Source organism: Eretmochelys imbricata, chromosome 3 (genome assembly GCF_965152235.1).
Source record: "Eretmochelys imbricata isolate rEreImb1 chromosome 3, rEreImb1.hap1, whole genome shotgun sequence".
Taxonomy (NCBI): domain Eukaryota; kingdom Metazoa; phylum Chordata; order Testudines; family Cheloniidae; genus Eretmochelys; species Eretmochelys imbricata.
This window is the reverse complement of record NC_135574.1, coordinates 135,990,962-136,017,714: the sequence shown is the minus strand read 5'-3', so window position 1 is coordinate 136,017,714 and position 26,753 is coordinate 135,990,962. Positions and strand designations below refer to the sequence as shown.

At 41.5% G+C, this 26,753-nt stretch overlaps 1 protein-coding gene across 1 annotated transcript in view; it reads right to left on the bottom strand.

Moving 5' to 3' along the window:
* The window catches only part of RYR2 (ryanodine receptor 2), a 743,716-nt gene that overhangs the window by 36,766 nt on the left and 680,197 nt on the right, over positions 1-26,753 (bottom strand). Inside the window, exons 99-102 of the mRNA XM_077812173.1 lie at positions 25,539-25,757; positions 19,832-19,962; positions 12,904-12,946; positions 10,920-11,053 (exon numbers count right to left, since the gene is read on the bottom strand). Of these exons, the coding sequence (XP_077668299.1) occupies positions 10,920-11,053; positions 12,904-12,946; positions 19,832-19,962; positions 25,539-25,757 (527 nt within the window). The remainder of the gene's footprint in view (positions 1-10,919; positions 11,054-12,903; positions 12,947-19,831; positions 19,963-25,538; positions 25,758-26,753) is intronic.

The window sequence follows — 26,753 nt, the reverse complement described above, 5'->3', positions numbered from 1 at the left end:
CCAGGCACTAGCAGACATTTTTGCCAGGGTAGGTTGGCCCTCCGACATCCTCACAGATGCAGGGACTAATTTCCTGGCAGGAACTATGGAAAACCTTTGGGAAGCTCATGGGGTAAATCACTTGTTTGCCACTCCTTACCACCATCAAACAAATGGCATGGTGGAGAAGTTTAATGGAACTTTGGGGGCCATGATACGTAAATTCGTAAATGAGCACTCCAATGATTGGGACCTAGTGTTGCAGCAGTTGCTCTTTGCCTACAGAGCTGTACCACATCCCAGTTTAGGGTTTTCCCCATTTGAACTTGTATGTGGCCGTGAGGTTAAGGGGCCATTACAGTTGGTGAAGCAGCAATGGGAGGGATTTACACCTTCTCCAGGAACTAACATTCTGGACTTTGTAACCAACCTACAAAACACCCTCTGAACCTCTTTAGCCCTTGCTAAAGAAAACTTACAGGATGCTCAAAAAGAGCAAAAAGCCTGGTATGATAAACATGCCAGAGAGCATTCCTTCAAAGTAGGAGACCAGGTCATGGTCTTAAAGGCGCTCCAGGCCCATAAAATGGAAGCATCGTGGGAAGGACCATTCATGGTCTAAGAGTGCCTGGGAGCTGTTAATTATCTCATAGCATTCCCCACCTCCAACCGAAAGCCTAAGGTGTACCATATTAATTCTCTAAAGCCCTTTTATTCCAGAGAATTAAAGGTTTGTCAGGGAGGAGAGGACGCTGAGTGGCCTGCAGGTGTCTACTACGAAGGGAAAAGTGCTGGTGGTGTGGAAGAGGTGAACCTCTCCATGACCCTTGGGCGTATGCAGCAACAGCAGATCAAGGAGCTGTGCACTAGGTACGCGCCAACGTTCTCAGCCACCCCAGGACTGACTGAATGGGCATACCACTCCATTGACACAGGTAATGCTTACCCAATTAAAGTCCAACCTTACCGGGTGTCTCCTCAAGCTAAAACTGCTATAGAACGGGAGATCCAGGATATGTTACAGATGGGTGTAATCCGCCCCTCTGGAAGTGCATGGGCATCTCCAGTGGTTCTAGTTCCCAAACCAGATGGGGAAACACGTTTTTGCGTGGATTACCGTAAGCTAAATGCTGTAACTCGCCCAGACAACTATCCAATGCCACGCACAGATGAACTATTAGAGAAACTGGGATGGGCCCAGTTCATCTCTACCTTGGACTTAACCAAGGGGTACTGGCAGGTACCGCTAGATGAATCTGCCAAGGAAAGGTCAGCCTTCACCACACATCTCGGGCTGTATGAATTTAATGTACTCCCTTTCGGCTGCGAAATGAACCCGCCACCTTCCAAAGACTTGTAGATGGTCTCCTAGCGGGATTAGGAGAATATGCAGTCGCCTACCTTGACGATGTGGCCGTATTTTCGGATTCCTGGGCGGACCACCTGGAACATCTACAGAAAGTCCTTGAGTGCATAAGGGAGGCAGGACTAACTGTTAAGGCTAAGAAGTGTCAAATAGGCCTAAACAGAGTGACTTACCTTGGACACCAGGTGGGTCAAGGAACTATCAGCCCCCTACAGGCCAAAGTGGATGCTATCCAAAAGTGGCCTGTCCCAAAGTCAAAGAAACAGGTTCAATCCTTCTTAGGGTTGGCCGGTTATTACAGACGATTTGTACTGCAATACAGCCAAATCGCCGCCCCACTGACAGACCTAACCAAAAAGAAACAGCCAAATGCTGTTCAGTGGACCGAAAAGTGTCAGAATGCCTTTAACAAGCTTAAAGTGACACTCATGTCTGACCCTGTACTAAGGGCCCCAGACTTTGACAAACCGTTCCTAGTAACCACAGATGCGTCCGAGCGTGGTGTGGGAGCAGTTTTAATGCAGAAAGGACCTGATCAAGAATTCCACCCTGTAGTGTTTCTCAGCAAAAAACTGTCTGAGACGGAAAGCAACTTGTCAGTCAGTGAAAAAGAATGTTACGCCATTGTCTACACTCTGGAAAAGCTAAGCCCATATGTTTGGGGACAGGGTTTCCACCTGCAAACTGACCATGCTGCACTACAGTGGCTTCATACCACCATGGGAAATAACAAAAAACTTATTCGGTGGAGTTTATCTCTCCAAGATTTTGATTTCGACATCCAACACATCTCAGGAGCTTCTAACAAAGTGGCTGATGCACTCTCCTGTGAAAGTTTCCCAGAATCAACTGGTTACAATCGTCCTTGAGATGTGGAAAATATTGTTAGTCTTTATGTACTTGGTAGTATATTTAGAGGTGCATGTGTCTTATTAACTCTGTTTTTCCTAGAGCTCCAGGAAGAAATCCCAGCCAGCGTTTCACCCTAGCTGAGATTTGGGGGGCGTGTCTAAATATAAAGGGAAGGGTGAACCCCTTTAAAATCCCTCCTGGCCAGAGGAAAAATCCTCTCACCTGTAAATGGTTAAGAAGCTAAAGGTAACCTCGTTGGCACCTGACCAAAATGACCAATGAGGAGACAAGATACTTTCAAAAACTGGGAGGAGGGAGAGAAACAAAGGGTCTGTGTCTGTCTGTATGCTGCTTTTGCCGGAAATAGACCAGGAATGGAGTCTTAGAACTTTAGTAAGTAATCTAGCTAGGTATGTGTTAGATTATGATTTCTTTAAATGGCTGAGAAAAGAACTGTGCTGAATAGAATGACTATTCCTGTCTGTGTGTCTTTTTTGTAACTTAAGGTTTTGCCTAGAGGGATTCTCTATGTTTTGAATCTAATTACCCTGTAAGGTATCTACCATCCTGATTTTACAGAGGCGATTCCTTTACTTCTATTAAAAGTCTTCTTGTAAGAAAACTGAATGCTTTTTCATTGTTCTCAGATGCAAGGGTTTGGGTCTGTGGCCACTTATGCAAATTAGTGAGGATTTTTACCAAACCTTCCCCAGGAAGTGGGGTGCAAGGGTTGGGAGGATTTTGGGGGGAAAGACGTGTCCAAACTACGTTTCCCAGTAAACCCAGTTAGAGTTTGGTGGTGGCAGTGGAGATCCAGGGACAAAGGATAAAATTAATTTGTACCTTGGGGAAGTTTTAACCTAAGCTGGTGAAAGTAAGCTTAGGAGGTTTTCATGCAGGTCCCCACATCTGTACCCTAGAGTTCAGAGTGGGGGAGGAACCTTGACATATGTACATTTGGGAACATATTTGGTTGTTCCCAGTCTTTCATTCCTGCACTTTTACACTTTTGTTATGGTAACAATTAAAACACCTTATATTTTATAAAACAGATTAAGAACTAGTTCTTCTCCAGAACTTTGCTTTTCTAAGAACCATTACCACCACATTATCTAATAATTTCCATAATTAAAGAGTGAAATGGCATTATGAAACGATGGAGAAAACAGTTCTAAAATCCTCTCAAATGCAGAAAAGTAGAAACTAAGACTGGTTGTGATGGTGAATTTTTAAAATTTTCAGAATGCTTATATTGGTGGCTAGTATGCAAATAACACCTGAACGATTAACTGCTTCAAAATAGTTGCAGGATTTCTAAGACACAATGTATAACTGAAGTATCAGGGGGTAGCCATGTTAGTCTGTATCCACAAAAACAACAAGGAGTCCGGTGGCACCTTAAAAACTAACAGATTTATTTGAGTATAAGCTTTTGTGGGTAAAAACTTCACTTCTTCAGATCAACACATGCACAAATCTACAACTCCATTAAGAAAAAAGTTAAGTCTAGCGCTTTTACCTTAGTTTCAAGTGAACATTTGCCTAAACACTATGGAACACAAAACCACTATGGCAACAGAGAGCCAAGTCTGCAATAGCTGGGATGTCACAGGTCATAGTACTGATGAACTTGCAGAGTCGTGCCATAACAGTTGTACAGAACTTGCCTGCACTATGTTTGGCAACCACCTGTGCTATTTCTCCATCACCTCCAAAAGCACCAGTATAATCAGAGTTTCTTTAAAGGTCCATTTCATTCAGCTACTACATGCAAAAGGTTTTTCTTTTCCAAATACTACATTTTTTTTCCTCCTCAGGAGGTCTACTGATGCTGTAATGTTAATTGGAATTATAACTCTGAACTTTTCAGCCTGAAACATCTTAATGTGCATAAATAAAAACTGTTCAAAGCAGCTACAGGGAAGCACCAATTGAAGAATAACTATCAAGTTAAAAAAAACTTTTCATCTTTTAACATTTTCCTAGAATGCTGTCCAAATCAAAACTGTGAAGAGCCATTTTCAATCAGCAAGGCATATACATTTACTTTTTTCACAGGTGCAGTCATTTTCTGTTCAGTGGAAAGCATGTTGGTGGTGGTTTACATATAAATAAAACTGATATGAATTTAAAAAAAAACAACACAAGTATGTAGGGACAAAATTAGAAAGGCCAAGGCACGCAATGAGATTAAACTAGCTAGGAACATAAAGAGTAACAAGAAAGCATTTTACAAATACATTAGAAACAAGAGAAAGACTATGGACAGGTAGACCCATTACTCAATGAGGAGGGAAAGACAAAAAGAGAAAACACAGCAATATCCGAAGTGTTAAATGTCTTTTTTTTCAGTTTTCACCAAAAAGGTTAGCAGTGATTGGACAACTAACACAGCAAACATGCATGTAAATGGGTAGGCTCAAATAAGGAAAGAACAATTTAAAATTACTCAGACAAGTTTAGATATCTTTAAGTTGGCAGGGCCAGATGAAATATGTACCTAGAACATTTAAGAACTGGCTGAAGAGATCTCTGAGCTTGAGAGATCTCTGAGCCTAATATCCTTCTCTGAAAAGATACCAAGCCTTGTGATGGGGAGAAGCAGTAGATGTGATATATATCAACTTTAGTAAGGCTTTTGCTACTGTCTCACATGACCTTCCCATTAATAAACTAGAGAAATATAGCCTAGATGAACCTACGATAAGGTGGGTACACAACTGGTTAGAAAACAGTACTCAATGGTTATCAACGGTTCACAGTCAAGATGGAAGGGCACGTGGAGTCCTGCGAAAATCGGTTGTGGGTCTGGTTCTATGCAATATCTTCATAAATGATTTGGATAAAGGCATATAGGGTACATTTATAAAGTTTGTGGATGAAATAAAGTTGGGAGGGATTGCAAGCACTTTGGAAGACAGGATTAGAATTCAAAATGATCTTGACAAACTGCAGAAATGGTCTGAAATAAATAGGATGAAATTCAGTAAGGACACATTTTTTTGTCTAAACTAAGAAAACATAAGAACAGCCATACTGGGTCAGACCAATGGTCCATCTAGCCCAGTATCCTGTCTTCTGACAGTGGCCAATGCCAAATGCTTCAGAGGGAATGAACATAACAGGAAATCATCAAGTGATCCATCCTGTTGTCCACTACCAGCTTCTGGCAAACAGAGGCTAGGGACACTCAGAGTATAGTGTTGCATCCCTGCCCATCCTGACTAATACACATCGATGGACTTATCCTTCATGAACTTATCTTGTTCTTTTTCAAACCCTGTTATAGTTTTGATCTTCACAACATCTCCTGGCAAAGAGTTCCACACGTTAACTGTGCATTGAGTGAAGTACTTTCTTTTGTTTATTTTAAACCTGCTGCCTACTAATTTCATTGCATGACCCCTATTCTTCTGTTATGTGAAGGAGTAAATAACATTTTCTTTCACTTTCTCCACACTTTCTCCACACCAGTTAAGACTTCATAGACCCCCTTAGTCTTCTCTTTTCCAAGCTGAAAAGTCCCAGTCTTTTTAATCTCTCCTCATAAGGAAGCTGTTCCATACCGCGAATGATTTTTGTTGTCCTTCTCTGTACCTTTTCCAATTGCAATATCTCCTTTTGGAGATGTGGCAACAGGATCTCCACATAGTATTCAAGATGTGGGTGCACCATAGAAGTATATAGAGGCAATATGATATTTTCTGTCTTACTTCTATCCCTTTCCCAATGGTTCCTAATATTCTGTTAGGTTTTTGACTGCCACTGCACACTGAGTAGATGTTTTCAGAGAACTATCCACAATGACTCCAATCTCTTTCTTGAGTGGTGACAGTTAATTTAAACCCCATCATTTGTATGTATAGTTGGGATTATGTTTTCCAATGTGTATTACTTTTCATTTATCAATATTGAATTTCATTTGCCATTTTGTTGTCCAGTTATCTTTGTAATGCTTCGCAGTGTGCTTTCGATTTAACTATCTTGAATAAGTTTGTATTGTCTGCAAAATTTGCCACCTCACTGTTTACCCCTTCTTCCAGATCACTTATGAATATGTTGAACAGCAGTGGGCCTAGTACAGACCCCTGGGGACACCACTATTTATCTCTCTCCATTCTGAAAACTGGCTATTTATTCCTACTCTTTGTTTCCTATCATTTAACCAGTTATTGATCCATGAGAGGTCTTTCCTTCTTATCCCATGACTGCTTATTTTCCCTAAGAGCCTATGGTAAGGGACCTTGTCAAAGGCTTTCTGGAAGTCTAAGTACACTGTAGCCACTGGATCACCTTTTTCCACGTGTTTGTTGACCCCTCAAAGAATTTTAATAGATTGGTGAGGCATGATTTCCTTTTACAAAAGCCACGTTGACTGTTCCCCGACAAATCGTGTTCATCTATATGTTGGACAGCTGTTCTTTACTATGGTTTCAACCAATTTGCCTGATACTGAATTTGGGCTTACCTCCTGTAACTGCCGGGATCACCTCTGAAACCTTTTTTAAAATTGGCATCACATTAGTTATTCTCCAGTCACCTGGTACAAAAGCTGATGTAAGTGATAGGTTACAGGAAAAATCAATTGCACAAACAGAAAATGAGAAATGATTGCCAAGGGAAGAGTACTACCGAAGAGAACCTGGGGGTTATAGTGGATCAGAAACAAAGGTAGGTCAACAATGTAATACCATTGCAAAAAAAAAGCAATCCTCTGGGATGTATTGGCAAGAGTGTTATAAGAAAAACACAAGAAGAAATTCATCCACTCTACCGAGCACTGATAAGGCCTCAGCTGGAATATTGTGTTCTGTTCTCAGCACCACACTTCAGCAAAGATGTGGACAAACAGGACAAATTCCAGAGGAGAGCAATAAAAATGATTAAAGGTCGAGAAAACATGACCTATGAGAAAAGATTGAAAAAACTGGATTTGTTTAGTCTGGAGAAGAGAAGACTGAGGGGAGAACATGATAAAAGTCTTCAAGTACGTAAGAGGTTGTTATAAAGATCAGGGTGATAAATTGTTCTCCTTAACCTCTGAGAACAGTACAAGAAGGAATAGGCTTAAATTGCTGCAAGGGAGATTTAGGCTAGACATTAGAAAAAACTTTCTAACTATATGGGTAATTAAGCACTTGAACAAATTACATAGGGAGGCTGTGGAATCTCCGTCATGGCAGGTTTATAAAAACAGGTTAAATCAGGAGCCCCGTATCCTTCATAAAAATGGAGGGTGCATGAGGCCCCACCGCTTTTGTGGCCCCACCTGTTCCCCCGTGGCCCTACCCCCCATCAGGCCAGAAGCCGGGCGAGGTAAGAGAAACCCAAGGGTCCCGGGCCACTGTGGGGAGCCCTGGACCATCCACCCAACTTGGGCAGGGGGCCCAAAAGCATCCCCAGGCCCATGTCCCACCCACCCTCCCCCTGGGATGCACCACTCAGAGCAGGTGGAGGGTTTGGGACACCCCACAGTGGCCCAGGTCCCCTGGGCTGCTCTTACCTTGGCCTGACTGCTGCTCTGAGGCCTCTGAGGCCCCACCCTCTGGCCAGGCCAGAAGCTGGAGCCTGGGGCACTGTGGGGTGTCCCGGACCCTTCACCTGGCCTGGCTGCGGGGCCCAAGAGCAGCCCTCAGGCCATTTCTCCACCACTCGGGGCTCTTTCCTTCTGGCCTGGTTGGGGGGCAGGGCCTCGGGTGAAAGAGGAGGGGCAGGGGCCTATCCCGCCTTCCCTTTCCTCCCCACGGTTTCGGCACCACTGGGTTAGACAAACACCTGCCAGGCACGGTCTAGATAATATTAGTCCTGCCTCACTGGAAAGGGACTGGACTAGATGACTTATTGGAGTCCCTTCCAATCTTATATTCCTCTGTTTCTATAAGTGGTAACTAGATACAGCAAGATACAGCCTGAAATCCATGTTGATATTCTTTGCTCTGCTAGTCCATGAACAGTCTAGGTTTTTCCTAAAGGGTTTTGTTCTCTGAAGGCAGAACAGCAATGCTCAACATACATCCAGCGAATGACAGGTTTCAGAGTAGCAGCCGTGTTAGTCTGTATTCACAAAAAGAAAAGGAGTGCTTGTGGCACCTTAGAGACTAACAAATTTATTTGAGCACAAGCTTTCATGAGCTACAGCATCCGATGAAGTGAGCTGTAGCTCACGAAAGCTTATGCTCAAATAAATGTGTTATCCAGAGAATGAAATCTCTGGTCTTTATTGATAATAAAAGTTAAAGAAGTATGGGCTGGATGAATGGATTATAAGGTGGATAGAAAGTTGGCTAGATTGTCTCGCTCAACGGGTAGTGATCAATGGCTCCATGTCTAGCTGGCAGCCGGTATCAAGTGGAGTGCCCCAAGGGTCGGTCCTCAGGCCGGCTTTGTTCAATATCTTCATAAACGATCTGGAGGATGGTGTGGATTGCACCCTCAGCAAGTTTGCAGATGACACTAAACTGGGAGGAGAGGTAGATACACTGGAGGGTAGGGATAGGATACAGAGAGCCCTAGACAAAATAGAGGATTGGGCCAAAAGAAATCTGATGAGGTTCAACAAGGACAAATGCAGAGTCCTGCACTTAGGACGGAAGAATCCCATGCACCGCTACAGACTAGGGACCGAATGGCTCGGCAGCAGTTCTGCAGAAAAGGACCTAGGGGTTACAGTGAATGAGAAGCTGGATATGAGTCAACGGTGTGCCCTTGTTGCCAAGAAGGCCAATGACATTTTGGGATGTATAGGTAGGGGCATTGCCAGCAGATCGAGGGACGTGATCGTTCCCCTCTATTCGACATTGGTGAGGCCTCATCTGGAGTACTGTGTCCAGTTTTGGGCCCCACACTACAAGAAGGATGTGGAAAAATTGGAAAGAGTCCAGCGGAGGGCAACAAAAATGATTAGGGGACTGGAACACATGACTTATGAGGAGAAGCTGAGGGAACTGGGATTGTTTAGTCTGCAGAAGAGAAGAATGAGGGGGGATTTGATAGCTGCTTTCAGCTACCTGAAAGGGGGTTCCAAAGAGGATGGATCTAGACTGTTCTCAGTGGTAGCTGATGACAGAACAAGAAGTAATGGTCTCAAGTTGCAGTGGGGGAGGTTTAGGTTGGATATTAGGAAAAAATTTTTCACTAGGAGGGTGGTGAAGCACTGGAATGCGTTACCTAGGGAGGTGGTGGAATCTCCTTCCTTAGAAGTCTTTAAGGTCAGGTTTGACAAAGCCCTGGCTGGGATGATTTAGTTGGGATTGATCCTGCTTTGAGCAGGGGGTTGGACTAGATGACCTCCTGAGGTCCCTTCCAACCCTGATATTCTATGATTCTATGATAATATGAGGTTCAGGAAAAATTCAGGTAAGTGTACAGTCTGATTTATGTGGAAGTCAGAGACTACTCTGGGGATGAACTTAGGGTACAGTCACTATGAAACTATCCTGATGGAATACAAAGTTGTGGGTCAGCCATAAGGGCCCACCTTACTCTTCTAGCCAATGTCATGACCACTAAGAAGGTAACTTTGATAGACAAATGGTAAAGTGAGCATGTTACTAGTGGTATCATCAAACAACTACAACCTATATTTGATGGTGACCTCCTCCTGAAAGAAATTTTTCCTAACCACCCCCTGCCCCATTTCTGGCCTTCAAACAACCCCCCTCAACTTCTCCAAGCTCATCATCAGAAGCAAGATCCCCACAGACCAAGATAACAATCTGTCACCTCACTAATCCCCTCTTTGTCCTATGACTCCAGAGGTGTTAACAGGCCACTCTACCTTGAATGGTCCCTTACAATATGTGCTAACTACTTCTGCTAAACAATTCATTCCACCTTGCATTTTGCTGGTATGCTGGGAGTTCCTTTCCCAGACCGGAAGAAGAGCTCTGTGTGGCTCAAAAGCTTGTCTCTCTCATCAACAGAAGATGGTCCAATATATTACCTTACCCACCTTGTCTCTCTAACATCCTGGGACTGACACAGCTACAACTACATTGCATAAAACAAATGAAGTAAAGTTTCTAAGACTACACATCTAATTTTCTAAATTATACAGGATTCATGGCATTAACCACATGTAATTTCTTTTCACTTGTTTTTAAAATTGGAATGTATGGTGTACCACAGTGTCCATTTTTTCTGGCTGATTAATATTGCATGGAACCATCAAACAAAGATAATAAAACTTCCAGCACTGCTGTCATTAGGTCTTATTAAAATAATGGCAATATTATGCATTCAAACACTAATATAACAAAATAAATCCACAGCCCTAAAATAATTTGCTGTCCTATGACTTCTCTGTCTACCGTATCTCTCTAACTTCTGTTTGTCCATGACTTTCACTAAATCATAAAATCAAGAACATTTATCATGTACAGAATAAGTACAGCATATGTGCAGACTCATTTTCCTTCGGAGTGCTCCACCCCCCTCCGCCTGAAGCCTCGCCCCTCGACCCCGCTCTCGCTCTGCCCCCACCTCTCGAGGCCCCCATCCACCTGCTGTCCTCCCTGAGCCGCCAAACAGCTGATTGGGGGCAGCGCTGAACAGCTGTGGGTGGTGGGTGCTGAGAACCTGCTATTTTTTTCCCTGGGTGCTCCAGTCCCACAGCACCCACGGAGTCAGCACCTATGAAGCACAGCCACAACATTCAAAGCTAAATAACAAAATTCAAATAATTGGTTTTAATTTATACACAAAAACAGAAGGAAGTACTTACACAGCAGATAAGGAGCTATCTTTCTTTGGTTTCTTTTTTTCTCGGGCATCGCTAAAATCCAGAGCAGCCTTGTCCATTCCTAGTAACTCACTGATTCTGTCCCGGCCATAGAACTCCCCATATTTATCCATAACCTAAAGATTAGAGGAATGTTCAATACAATCAGTTGGGTGGGAGCATGGTAATGTTTTCATTATTATTTTTTTTTACATCTTATTAAACTAGATATAATTGTTTCCATCTTAAAATAAGTTACTCTAAATATGCTTATACAGCTGGTTGCAAAAACAATTAATTTATAATTTTTTTCAACCAAAAAGGGGACAATAATTTTTGCACAAATGTTCACAATTTTTTCAATCAGCTCTAATGTTTAATTATATAAACACATTTAATATACTTTTAATAATGTGTACAAAATATGTATTATACATACACATGTATCAAACAAAAAACCTCATTAACAGGACTTACAGTTGCAAGTGAGTTTCAGTGAAATCCAGCTAACACCCAAAAATATTATTACGTCTATGCTCACACAGATTCTGCCCCTTTCACAAAATAGCTGCAAATATTAAAATAGCTGGACATGAACAATTACGGGATGTAACTAGTTCCCCATCACTTCCGAATACTTTATTTCTCACTCTTATCGCACAGGATTTACTTATTTTTAACCTTTACAAAAATATACCCAAAGGAAAAAACTACAGACTACAGGCACATAACTGAATAAGAAATAGTATTGTATAGTCTCCTAATAATTTGTGGTTTAGACCTTGGTGGATATTTTTTGTGCATTTTAAGGTCTTTTTTTTTTTGTACATGCATAAAAACAGCTCTGCATGATTGTGATTAAGGCAGTATCCTGGGGAGCAGAAAAGTGTGTGAAACAAAGAACCCTTCCTTAACACCACATTTTGCCTCTTTAAGACACGTCTGTTCAGAGTATTTCTCTACCCCAGCATACTAAACCAGGCATTCTACAATCTGATTGAAAACATAATCCTTTCTTTTTCCCCTCAGCTTTCCATTGGCTACTTTTTAATACATTTTCATTTATGAGCCCCTGATTAGCCTTCCCAGACAACTTTAGTGCAGACTTTTGCTATCTATCTATCTCCCAACAACCTTCAAATGTACAAATGGCATCTTCCTCAGCAAGGCTAACAAAACATAATTTTTTAGCCAAGGTAATAATTATTACAAGCCAAAAAAGTGAGAAATATTTTAAAAGTCAATTTCTGATAAATTTTCAATAAAAAACATTATTTCTCTGAAATCAGTGGAGTCACACCATCATGAAGCCTGTGTGACAGACATGAAACTGATCCAACAACTTTAAAACTCCTTTTTTGATCTTTGTCAAACTCCTTAGAAAGATTTTTTTCCTGTGAGGATATTATGATCTATAAAATTATCAGGAAGATCAGGGTTTTTTGGTGGGAACTGGAGAAGTGGCTGACAGTAATATTTATAAGAAACTAGCATCAATGTTCATATTTAAGCAGCTATCACAACTCCTTAATATTATCTATCTGTTAATGGATAATCTATAAATAGGTAGATATGTATGTACACACACACAAAACATACGGTTGCGTGTATGTAATATACACACATACAAAATTTCACACGCATCTTACATTTCTGATTTTTATTTAAAAAGGCAAATAGACTCATCGACTTACAGACTAAGGTCGTAAGGGACCATCATGATCTGTAAATTATGTGGAACACATTTTCTAAATTAATTGCCCAACCTGTATGCAAAAAATGTGTAACTACATATACAAAGTGGGTAAGAAATTTAAAATAGTGTAGAATGGTAGACACTGTAATCTACAGTGCATAAGAATATATATATATTTTAGAGAAATGTACCATCTTCTATTACAACAAAAATCAGCACAAAATTCCAATAAACTTAAAAAAAAATGAAAAAAAATAATAAAGCCTATTGAAAAACAATATAAAGCATTACCTTTCTTTTAACAAACTTGTCCCAATAGTTGTTAGGAAAAGATCTGAAAAAGACAGAGGAGAAAATATACTTTGGAGGATTATTAGTGGACCGAGAAGTATAAAAAAATAACAAGAGAGAGAAAATGCACACAGATTGGTCTGGTCTTGCAATCCACAGACAGGCAATTCCTGTTGAAGGCAGTTAAGTTCTCCTATGTAGGGGCTCCAGAAACATTGTTGGAAGGTGAGGTAGAATTCCTATATCTGCAGGGTTAACCTAAATCAAATACAGAGCGTACCTAGCTGGCAATTAAAATGTTGCCATAAAAATGATGGTGGCATTCGCCCTGTCTAATGTGTAGAGTTTATAAGGCTTGATCTTTCCCCATCAACATCCACATTAAGCCATTAGAGAACACTGCGATATGCTATGGGCTCACTTATCATCATTATTATTTTTATCTATTATTTGTACTACCATAGCACCCCAGTCATGGATCAGGCACTGTACAAACACTGAACAAAAAGATAGCTTTGCAGATGTTTATGAGGGCAGGAGGAGCTTCTCCTAAGCATGAGGGGCAGCATGAGAGAAAGGACAAAGTTGCTTGTTTCAAAATTTAAAAAGTGGGAAATAGAGGTCTGATTAGAGTGGGAACTGACATTTCAGTATTGAATGACAGATGACAGGAATGTAAAGGATTGATGGTAAAGAGTCTTAAAAGTGAGGACCAGCAGCTTCTCTTGGATGTGATAGAGAAGGGGGAGCCAATAGAGGGATTCAAAGAGAAGGGTGACATGGCCAATGCAACAGCACAAGAGAATTATTCTTGCCAAATCATATATAAGCGGGGCAAGACTAAATTTGTCAAGTCCAGAGAAAAGGCTGTTGCAAATACTGAGATGTGAGAAGAAAGCCTGAACAAGAGTTTCAGTTGTGTAAATGGATAAGAAAAGCCATATCTTACATACGTTATGCAGAAAGAATCAACAAAATGCAGACATCCTGGATGTGAGGACCTAAAGAGAGGTCCAAATCAAAGATTATGCCCAGGTTATGGGCTGGGGTGACAGACGAGGCGTGCTGTTGTCCATGGCTAGACATCAACTAAGATATCCTGAAAGAAACCAGTGAAGAGAGAGAAGTGGCGGAGGGGAGGGTCTGAGGAGACTAAAGTAGCAAAAAGGTGGCTGGGATTGTGGACATGTAATTCAATTAAGTTGAAGAAGTAGAGTTGTTTAGCTAGGAAGATGGCAGAACTGAGAGGAGGGAATGAATTTGTAGTGGAGGAAGTAAGTATGGTCACAAGATTTCTGCCAGTGATGGTCTGTGGGAACAGGAGTGAAGGACATCCTTCACATGTAAATGAAACACAGCTACACTAAATGCATCTGCTTCATCTGGAATAGAATTTTTGTCACCACAAATGTCATGGATCACTTCTAATTCAGGATACAAGTCCGAAGAGGAATGCACTTTGTAAATCTAGCAGAAATCATAACTGTCCCCTCAATCTAGGGCCTCAGCACATCACCTTGTCAATCAGTGGGCAATCTTTGATTAATATTCAATTCAGTTTTGTGTCTGTCTATGTATACATGCATTTATAGGGTCAATTACTGTAGTATCTAGGTGACAAATACAAGAATTTAAGCTTCAGCATTCATTGTGCAGGGCTGCATGCTCACCTAACCTGCAGATGATGTTGTATGCCATGTGATGTCTTTTCTTTTGGGTGGAAATCTACTGGGAGTGGAAAGTAATTTGGTTCATGATAGAGTTGGGTTAAATGATGAGACTGCAATGCTCTGAAGGAAGAAAGGTCAACCTGAAGTAGGAAGTTTCACAGTTAGACTTTTTCTCTGAAAATTACTGGTATCTAGATCAGATTAGCCTTGTTTTGGATACCAGCAACTTCAGTGTACCTGCTGATGGCAATATTTGTTGAATGGGAGAGGGAGAGGTGATCCATTAGGCAGTTTATCCTTCCCCCACAAGAGACTTAAAGATGAGAACTAAGAAAAGTAACTATAAGAAAATAAAACAATATATAACAAATGGGAAAAGGGGTAAACTGATAGCAATGAATATAAATTAGAAGCTAGCAATTGTAGAAAATTGATAAGGGAAGGAAAAAGACACAGAGAAATCAATGACCATCAAAAGCTGGGAATGGGTGACAGGGGATTGATCACTTGATGATTACCTGTTCTGTTCATTCCTTCTGGGGCACCTGGCATTGGCCACTGTTGGAAGACATGATACTGGGCTAGATGGACCTTTGGTCTGACCCAGTATGGCCATTCTTATGTTCTTATGTTCAGAGCAAGAAAAATAGGAAGTTTAAGTATATTAGGAACAAAAATGAGCCTAACAATGATACTGATCCATTGCTCTATGGAAATGGTTGAATTGTCAATAATATTATTAAAAAAGTCAGACGTTTTGAATAAATATTTCTGATTTGTGTTTGGAAAAAAGCCAGATTATGTATTCAGACCATAAGATGATGATGACATACTTGCCATTCCAATGGTAACACAGGAGGATACTAAACAGCAACTACCAATGTTAGACATTTTTAAGTCAGCAGAACCAGATAGCTTGCATCCAACAGGTTTAGAATAACTGGCTGAAGAGCTCTCTGGACTGCTAATGGTCATTTTCAATGAGTCTTTGTACACTGAGGAAGTTCCAAAGGATTGTAGGAAAGCTAATGTTGTGCCAATATTTAAAAAGGGTAAGCAGGTAATTATAGACCTGTCAGTCTGATATCAATTCCAGGCAAAATACTGGAATGGCTGATAAGGAACTTGATTAGTACAGGATTAAAGGAGGGTGACAGAATCAATGCCAATCCAAGATGGGACTGGTTCTTGACCCTGTGCTATTTAACATTTTTATCAATGACCTGGAATAAAACACAAAATTATCACTGATAAAGTCTGAAAATGACACAAGGATTGGGGGAGTCATAAATAATGAAGAAGACAGGTTACTAACTCAGAGAATCTGGATTGTCAGGTAAGCTCAGTGCAAATAAACTATATGCATTTCAATATGGTCAAAGGTAAAGTCATACCTCTAGGAACAAAGCCTGCAAGCTCTACTTACAGGATGGGGGCTCTATCATGGGAAGCAATGACTGTGAAAAAAGACTTCAGGCTTATGGTGGATAATCAGCTGAACATGAGCTCCTAGAGTGATGATGTGGCCAAAACGGCTAATATAATTCTTGGATGTATAAACAGGGGGATATCAATTAGGAATAGAAAGATAATATTACTTCTGCATTTGGCACTGGTTGGACTGCAACTGGAACACTGTCCAATTTTGGTGTTCACAGTTCAAGAAGGAAGCTGAAAGATTATGGGAGTTCAGTGAAAAGCCACAAATCAGTAAAGATTTGGAAAACACGTCTTATCGTGTAAAAGTAGAAGAAAACAATCTATTTAGTTTAGCAAAGAGATGGTTCTGAGTTGACTCCATCACAGTCTATGGGTGTGTCTACTTTGTGATAAAAAAAATTAAATAATCAGCAGCACTGAGTTTCAGAGCCAGGTCAGCTGACTTGGACTCACAGGGTCAGGCTGTAAAGCTAGAAAACTGTAGTGTAGACATTTGGACTCAGGTTGGAGCCCAGGTGCTGAAACCCCAAGAGGGGGGAAGGGTCTCAGAGCCCAGGCTCCAGCCCAAGGTCAAATGTCTACACTGCAATTTTATAGCCTCGGAGTTTGAGCCCCGTGAGCTCAAGTCAGCTGACCCAGGCCAGACACAGCCATGCCACAGATCTTTTATTGCACTGTAGACATATCTTATAAGTACCTACATGGGGAATAGTAATTTGATAATAGAGGACTCTTCGATCTAGCAGACAGAAATATAAAACGATCTTATAGCTGGACGCTGAAGATAGGCAAATTCAGACTCAAAATAAGGCACAGAATTTTAACAAGGTTTGGGACAACCCATTAGGGTTGTGGTGGATCCTCCACTGGAAATTTTAAATCAAGACTGGAGTTTTTTTCTAAAAGACAAGCATGTCTTTAAACAGAAATAAATAAATTCAAGGAAGTCCTTGGCCTGTGTTATGCAGGAGGTCAAACTAGATGATCACAATGATCACCTCTGGCCTCACAATTTATTAATAAGATCTTGAACTGGACCTGAGACTCAATGGGGAAACCAGCATATTAGGAAGAGCACTAGCATGACATTTTCTCAGTTACTTTTATGCTTAGGAGACAGAAAGCTGTATTTTGGACTAATTGCCATGTCAATGTAGCTTCCGACAGCCCTAGGAAACAGGTATTGCAGCACTGTAACTTTGAGTTAGCCCAGGGGGTGATCTCTGTGATCAAGTTAACCAGGAGTGGGCTTTGTTTTCTTCTTAACTGGTGGTATAAAAACAAGTTCCCAGCCTCTTTATCAATTTGGAGTAATTCTGGTGTAAAACTAGGTTAAGTGTGCCTTAACATCTGAGCATTTACGCCACAGTACTTGGACTAGTGTTCTCAACTGAGGGGGCTGTCACAGCCATGAGCCTCTGCTAGATCTTTGAAATAATTTCACCTACCCACTAACTTTGTCTTCCTCATCCACTTAGATGACTAGTTGCAGCAGTGGACAGAAACACTTTTCCACCTCTCACAAGCAAGAAGACTGAAGACTGTTATTGATCTATGTCTGTGTTAACTCCATGCTGGATTACTGTAATAAGTTCTACATAGCAGAATCATAGAGTCATAGAACTGGAAGGGACCTCGAGAGGTCATCTAGTCCAGTCCCCTGCACTCAAGGCAGGACTGAATATTATTTTCAAATGCCTGTCCCCTGAGTGAGATGACACACAGGAATATATTACTTCAAGTCCCTGTGTGCTGCACATGGCTCCCATTTCATTTTAAGTATTTGGCTCTCATTTTCAAAGCCCATAATGAAACAAGGGGCCCAACCACCTCAAGAACTGCCCTTTCTTTGCTAAGACCTTCCCCTCAATAAAGGTAGCAATAAACTAACAGGTAAGCTCTCTCTTTCTCTCTGAAAAAAATTAACACAACAAACCCACAAAGGAACAGAGAAGAGAGTCCTACTTGGATGACAAAGGGAATTTTAATTCTTCCATTGATGGCTACGTATCACGATGATCAGCACACTACAAATAGATACATCACTGTATCTAACTTTCTGTTTACCACCATTCATCTTTCTATTTTCATATCTCTCAATTCCTTTTTCCTGTTATCTTCCCTTTCCCCCCATGTCATCCTCTTTCTGGACCCTATTTAAATGTATTTTCTCTTTGCTCACCTCTTCTCTTTACTCTTCCCTGCTTTTATATATTTTTCCCTTTCTTGTATCTCCCTACCACTTCCTTTCTTTTATTTTCTTTCATTCTTGACCTGCAGACTATAGAACACTCTGTAACCTAACAAGAGCCAGAAACTACTCTTCAGTTCTGGAGAGAGGCAGGCCACAGCAGAGGAAGCTCTGTAGCTTTTTAATAATGTCTGAACAAGTTTATTATATCTGAGTTTTCCAGATACTGTATATGTCTTCAAGTGTTATTCTTATTCAATTAAACAATGCAAATAAAGTTGCTATGTTAAAACCATTTAATTATCTTTTTAAAAAACATAACAAGAAAATCAAGTATTCTGAGAAAGCAACATCTGTTTCTATTTCTCACTCTTCTTACTCTGCATAGCAGTACAGTACATTCTGAAGGCAGACTTTAGCTAGCTTCATTGTGTGTGTCAAATTTAAGGATTTTTTCCCAACCTGAAGAAGCTTTATTTTGTGTGCATGTTTTTGCCCAATATTTTTCTACTGTTTTGTGTCCTGGTACAGTGTTAGCACAACGGTGATGAACTGGGAAATAACTTTTATGTTTCATGAATATGGCACCTCCCTCTGTGTATATGTTTACGATGAGTTACTTGTTATAGAATTAGCTAAAAAGGGGTTGTTAAAGCAACCAAGTGGGAAAGAGAAAACTACGATAGAGCACTCAGAATAGCCAGTTTTATAGCTGTGAAGAGGTGACACCTTAGCCCCGATGACATAGCTGTTTTGCCAAGGTCAAGAAGAGAGAGGTCAAAAAAACCCCACTAAGCCACCGAGGCCTAGACAAGGGTGGGAGGTTAATGAGTGGCCAGAGGCGGCCCTGGGAGTGTCAGCGACAGCTGACAGGCTGGCAAGGGAACACAGGGAGATAGAGAAAGCCTACTGGGAGCAGGACAGTCTGTTTCTCCCAGCAAGAGAGGGGATTAGCTGGGTGAAGGGAGTTTACAAAAAAAAAAGGAAAGATTGATGTGTAATACCCATGCCATTTATTGTTTCTACACTTTGCTCTGCATGCTTTGTACCTTTGGGGGAATGAATGAATAATACTTTGCTTGGAAGACATTGTTTCTGAGTTGCTTTAGTCAACTTGACTGATCACAGGTCCCCAGAGCAAAAGGGCTTACAGGTGCCAAATTGAGTTTGGCTTGTCACATCAACACAATTAGGATTGATGTCCAGAGACCCAGTCCCAGAGTGGCTGGACCATGTGGTTCTTCCCAGAATGAGGTGCAGGAACCTGGGCCTGTCACCTGAGGGGTACACTCAAGGCAGTCTAAAGGGTTCCAAAGTGCAGTTCACCCAGTATCTATTGCAGTCACACTTGTTAGTAAATATAACACTCACCAACGTGAACTTTATTGTGCCTTGTTTTTTTTGCAGGACAAAAGTCATTTCAGATTCAGGCCCTCAGAACACGGACTAATAATCATGATCTACAACAATTCCTACAGATGCTTACAGTCTATTAGATTATTTTGCTGGAAGTCTAAACCCCATTGCCATCGTCCTCTTCTGCAAAACTTGAGAGCTAGCTATATACAATGTGTGTATTCCAGAAAATTCTGTACACAGCTCTAAAAGCTAAAGTAAAAACACTCACTGTGTGTTGATGACGAGTCTGTCCCACTGCCCTTTAATATCATCTTCTGAAGGCTGTTCTGTAATGTACAGCCCATCAAATTCCAATTTCCTTGCAACTTCCTTTTCACGCTTAAAAATAACCAGGGGAACCTGCAGTAGAAAAATAAACATATTAAAAATTAGTTCAAAATCAGTGACAGCTCTGGGAGCTACTATCTTTTAAGAACAGCTAGCAGCTCATAAAAATTGCATGCACAGATTGAATAAGCTAAACCAGCAATCAGAAGGAAAAATTACATACTGCACATAACCTACGGTAGTCTTTCAAACAGTCAAGTATTTGACTAATGCCAGTAACCTGAGTATGTATAGATGAATGAGGCCCAGACCCTTTCGTGCCAAACAATGACTTTGCACTGCACTGTTTCAATACTGTGGCTTCAGGAAGGCTCAGACAAATGCAAGGGGGCTCCTACGCTGGCACAGAGCCAATATAAGGGTTTGTAGATCACATACCTTCCCTGCTGTCAGCATAGCAGGGTGAAAAGGGACATGGCTAAAAAGTGAGCATATTGGGCATGCTCCTATGTCAGGCTCATCTGGGGTTGCATTAAGGCACCTGTGGCTGTTAAAGATTGGCATGAATTAAAGTAGTCCTGAGGCTGCTCTTAAGACACAGCAGGGGAAACAGCTGCACTGGGATGAAAGTAATGCAAAAGACATTGTTAAACTACTTTTGCACACCACCTCCTTGAGTTGTGCTCGGTGAACTTTGCCTGCCCTGAGGATCTGGACTGCAAGGCTCTGGAGCAGGGTTGGCCTTACCATGAGGTGAACTGAGGCGGCCACCTCAGGTGCCAGACTATGGGGTGTCGGGGGGCACCACTAGGACCTAGAGTGTAGACAATTGTGTCTGCTGCTGGTGCATATGTATTCTCTCTGCTCCAGATACACAGAGATGGTGGAGTGCTGTGCTGGAGGAAGGAAGGCACAAGAGACATAACAGGCAGGCAGGAGAAAAGGTGAGAGGAATAACAGAAAGCAGCAGGAGCCGCAGGGAGAGAGAGGAGGACGAGCCTCTTATGTACCTCTCTAGTACCCCCAGGAGCCTGGACTGATTAACACCAGCTTCTCAGGGAGCTTTCTGTTTCCTGCTGCTTCCCTGAACCCACTTGAAGAGAACAGGCAGTCAACTGACACAGTAGGAGCCAGTTAGGCCCTTAAGATGCTGATATCTTCCCTCACTCAGGCCCTGCTACCAGCCTACTTATATGTCCCCTTCAATTGAGTGTTGAGAGCCACTATAGCTGGCACAGAACAGCAGTCATGAGTGAAAGAAGAAAACGCCCCTCTGGGGCAGCATTCAGAAAAAGAAAGAAAGCAAAGGAAGGTTTTCTATCTAAGCAGGAAGGAGCTCTCCTGAGATACATAGACACACATGTTCACGGTGAGCCTTCCGGCCCCAGTGAGGATGTGAGTGGTGAGGAGATGCCTGATCTTCCAGTTAGTCAGACTGCAGGTGAGCTGGCAGCTACTGCAGCATCCATATCTCCATCTCAGATGGATGTAACCATGCACATTCCTGAAGAAAAGTGTAGATCAGAGAAGACTGTGGCGGAGGTGCAAGAAACAGCTGCTGCTGAGTTTAGTTCCTTAAGTCTCAATGGTCCAGGACTGTGGACCCACTTGATCAGTAGCCTGAGGGACTTCCTTGTACTGCATGGGCCACAGCAAGTGAAAAACTTCATGTTCCCCAAAGACAATGAAAATAGACGTTTCCATCCAACACATTACTGGTGTGAAATCCCCAATGGTGACAAAGTGGAGAGGCCATGGCTTATGTACTCAAAAACCCAGAATGCTGCATACTGTTTTTGTTGCAAACTCTTCCAGTCTAGTATTCCAGCCACATTGGGTTCTACAGGAACAAAGGACTGGAAAAATCTATCTAGAAATCTGGCATGCCATGAGAAGGCAACAAATCACCAGAGAGCATTCCATAGGTGGAAAGAGCTTGAGATGAGACTAAGGTTAAAAACCACCATAGATGATCAGCATCAAGAGAAGATTGCATCATAGTCTCTTTACTGGCAAAATATTCTGAAAAGGCTCACTGCCATTGTTAGAATGCTTGCTACCCAAAACCTAGCACTGCGTGGCACTTCAGATCAGCTATATATGCCAAACAATGGAAACTTCCTTAAAATTGTGGAGCTGATGGCTGAGTTTGATGCTGTACTCCAGGAGCATCTAAGAAGGGTGACAACCCAAAAAATGTACACACACCACTACCTTGGAAAAACAATTCAAAATGAGATCATACAGTTACTGGCAACAAAAGTCAAACAGAAGATTGTGGCAGATCTGAAGTCAGCAAGGTATTACTCTGTTATTCTGAACTGCACACCTGCCATCAGCCATATGGAACAAATGACTTTAATGGTGCATTTTGTAACAACAACAGAACCTAGTGAAAATGTCCCTGCAATGGTGACTGTCAGAGAGCATTTTCTAGAATGTATTGACATTGATGATGTCATACCAGGAGCTGGTATGACAAATGTGCTTCTTAAAAAGCTGGAAGATATGGGAATTGCGAGAGCTGACATGAGATGTCAGGGCTACGATAATGCTGCCAACATGAGAGGAAAGAACAGAGGAATACAGACACGGATCTGAGAGTTAAAACCTCGAGCTTTTTTTGTCCCATGCAGTTCTCATTCATAGAACCTAATGGTCAGTGATGCAGCATCAGTTTCTAGTGAGGCTGCTGAATTTTTTAATGTAATTCAAAGCATCTATGTATTTTTCTCTGCATCAACTCATCGATGGCAAATTTTGAACATCTGGGAACATCCTCTCTGACACTGAAACCACTGAGTGCCACACAATGGGAAAGTTGAGTGGAGGCGATAAAGCCTATCAAACAGCAGATAGGGAAGATAGATGATGCCATAGTTGCCATTATGGAGGATAATGCTATGACAGGAACTGTTCGTTGGAGAATAATAGCACACGGAAATGGAATCACCAGAAGCATACATAACTTCAAATTTATGTGTGGCATGACATACTATTTGAAATAAATGTTGTAAGCAAGAGACTCCAAGGTGTTGACCTATACATATATCTGGAGCAACTGGACAAAGCAAAGTCATACCTACAGTCTTACCGGTCAGATGAGGGATTTCAAAAAGTTCTGAAGAGTGCACAGAAGATGGTACAGGAACTTCACACTGAAGCTATTTTCCCACCCATTCAAGAATACAAGAGTCACTGAAGAAGAAATTTTGATTATGAGGCACAGGATAATCCCATAAGAGACCCCAAACAACAATTCAAAGTAGAATTCTTTAATCAGGTGCTAGATTGTGCAATACAGTCAGTTGAACATTTCATGGAACTCAAGGAACACAACAATACATTTGGGATGTTGTATGATATTCCAAAATTCCTGACTATACCTGAAGAAGACCTACACCAGCAAGGCAGGGCACTAGAGACAGTGTTGACACATGATGACATGCGTGATATTGATGCGAGTGATTTAGGTGATGAACTGAAAGCCCTTTCAAGATACATTTCAGCAGGACCAACTCCAAAGGCTATTCTGGAATATATGTGTACAAATAAGATGACCACCCTCTTTCCAAATGGTTTTGTTGCTCTGTGCATACTTCTAACGCTTCCTGTAACAGTTATCGTTGGAGAACGCAGCTTCTCCAAGTTGAAGTTAATAAAAACACATCTACACTCCACAATGACACAGGAAAGGCTGGTCGGCCTTGCAACCATCTCAATAGAGCATGAGCTGGCCCAGACTGTGGACCTTCAGCAGGAAGCAGTTCAAATCTTTGAAACCAAGAAGGCACGGAAAGCACCACTTTGATTATTCAAACAGATAAAAACACCAGTGTTTACTATGTAGACAAGAAAAGTTACATTTGCTGTTCAGGCATTTGAAAGTTAAGTGTTACTTAAAATTTTTGAACAAGGCATTTTAAGTTGTTAGTTCTCCTTTATTGAGGGAGGTAGCAGAGCAGTACCATAAGAGGAGTAGAACAGGAAGAAGGCAGAATTGAGACCTTTCAAAGTTTTGGCCCAAGCGAAGTGGCATGGGGGCATCATTTGAGCTCCCCAACTCAGGTGCCAAAATGTTTTGGGCTGGCCCTGCTCTGGAGGCCTTCCCTAGAACAGAACTTTCTCTAATGAGCTGGGTGACATTCAAGAGAAGTGCCTCCCATTGGGACTGGATGCGGCTGGAAGATCTTTAAGTTCCATTTGAATGGACTTTCCTCAGAAAACTACATTCTGGTTGCACTAAAGCATTAATTACATACGGAGGGCTCTTTTATTGAACTTTTATTTTGAAAAGTGATTCTCAGCATTATTTCTGAATTTCCCCAAATTCACCTTTTATTTATCCACCCCACATCAGTGACTCTGCACCTAAACCATTCCCTACAGCTGGACAGCATTATATTGGAATGATAACAATTAAAACTATATTGCCTGATAATAGGGTGGATATTACATTTGATATAATAACTGTAGTTCAAATATTATTTGAAGACAGCTTCATAAAAAGTGTTTAGTGGATTTTACTCACTCCCATTTTAACAGCAATTTCCAGACACAAATCTTGCACACATATAGAAAGCAATACAGTTGAGATGGATTTTTTTTTAAAAAGCAATGTGTGTCTACAGCGGCCACAGGCCGAGACTAGAACTGCTCCTTTTAAGGACAATGTCTTCCATTCAGGGCATCAGGAACTGTTGGAAATCATCATGGCAAACAGTTACTTTAATAGTTTTTTAATTCATGTCTACCAAGAGGATAAACATAAAAAATTATTTTTTGAGAGACATTCCATAAAACTCACACAGAAAAAAGAAAGCCATATCTCAAAAGGCAGGACGTGGAGATGGTACTGTGTTTGCCACCTGACACCCAATCATGGAAAATGCGTTTCACTATGTATTGGTGTTGTGGAAATATTTAAAGTGCATAAGGAAATCTGCCACCTAGTAACCATTTGCCTTCACTTGCAAAGCAGATCCTGTCTCTTTGGCAAAGAAAAGGTAACCGATTAAAGATAAGATGGAAAAATAACTAGAAGCCAAATAATTTCCTGCAGCATAAAAACCTGTGCAAAGAGAAATGCTATTCATGTACCTCCTTTAAGTGGAGCTGCTGATCTGTTGCATTCCACTCCTGATAAAACAAGACTGGCAGAGGTGTAAAAGGGACAATAGGAAGACCTTGATCAGTCAGAAACTCTAGTCCGACTACCACACACCCTTGGCAATATACGCTTCTTGTGCAGCACAGCCGGCTGACATGCAATGCTGCCATTGTAATCCATCCTCCTCTGGTCACATGTACCCCCTCTATTTGTATTTGAAAGCCACAGGTGGCACCTCAGTCAGAACAGGGCTGGATTAATGTACATGGCAAATGGCCATGTGTTGAGCCTATGAGAACATGCCATACGGAGGGATTCCACCTCCCTCAAATGACAGGCCTCACTTTCTGAATTCTTGTGAGGTTCATCACATGCATAACTTATTTATAGGGGAGGCCAGCAACATAGTGGCTCTTCATGGGGGTCCCCACCCTGTTTGTGCAAAATTTCTGTGATTTTGTTCCACTGCACATCACTCAATAGAAAGGAGCAAAGAGGCCTACAAAAACAAACAGTGTTAAATTCCTCGACCTCTTACTTTCAAACAGTAATATCCAATGATGCAGAAAAAGGAGATGACTGTGTGTAGGATAGCCAAAATCCGCAGTGTGGGTTCCATATAGCCACTGCTTTCTTCAAGGACATAGTGCACAGCGATGATCCTATGGGAGCCACTTTCCAGGCTGTTTAACTTGGAGTCTTCCTCAGCATTTACCACAAGAACTTCCTTTTCTTCTATCACAGCAGAGGTGGAGACCTGTTCAAATCACTCACAGTCAGTGGGACAACTATTTCATTTGACAGGAGTTTTGCATTTCTACAGGCTAGGTACTATAAATCACAAGAGACAAACCAAGGGTGATGTAAATGGAGGGAAGGGAACCTTTTATTGTGACAAAATCTCCTCTAGAAATACCTCAGAGATCCCTCCACTTTATTCCACTGGGATGACTGGTTTTGCCATTCCCTCACCATAGAAAAGCTGCCCCGAACTTGACAGATCACTTGGGATCCATGAAAGGCCATGGCCCTCTTGGTGGAGGCCTTGTAACACACACTGTAGTTCTGACCAACCCTGATCTGAATCCCTGATAGCATGGCTCTGCCAGGGACTCGTCTAGGTATGGCAGCTTCCAGGGACAGGAGAGAGTCATCAGTGGAAAAGTGAATATAGCCTGGAGCAGCATTATCTAACTACCTTTTGAAGGACTGATTTATGCACTCCCTCCACAAATTGCACTCCCTCTCTTTGTGCAGTCTCTGAACTATGCAGACCAACTGGGGCAAGGTCTAGTGTGCGGGCAGAGAGGGGCTGTGCTCGGAGATGGTCTTCTGTGATGAGGAAGGTGAAGACCCTCAGTGTGCAGGCCCAGTAGGCTCTAAGTAGCCTTGTGCCTTATTTAATTTGAGTATTTAAATCGTTAACCCTTTCCTGCCTTGTCTCTGTGTGGAGAGGTCAGACATATAGATTTTTGGTATGTGTGGCATGTTTTATATAAGATTCTCTGATTGTTTAGAATTGTACTGATGGAAAAAATATTAACAGAAATTTTAATAGAGGTATCACTTTAACAAGATAAGCACTCAACACATTTGAAATATTAAATCGACCCTTAATCCACTAGGCTATGCATTCTTTGGCTAGTTTTAATTGGAAGTTAGTGTGTTAATTTGGCTACGCAGTCTCCCATATTTTTCAAATTCATGTAATTATGCAGCACAAGAGTTGATTAGTAATAATACAACAAATTTA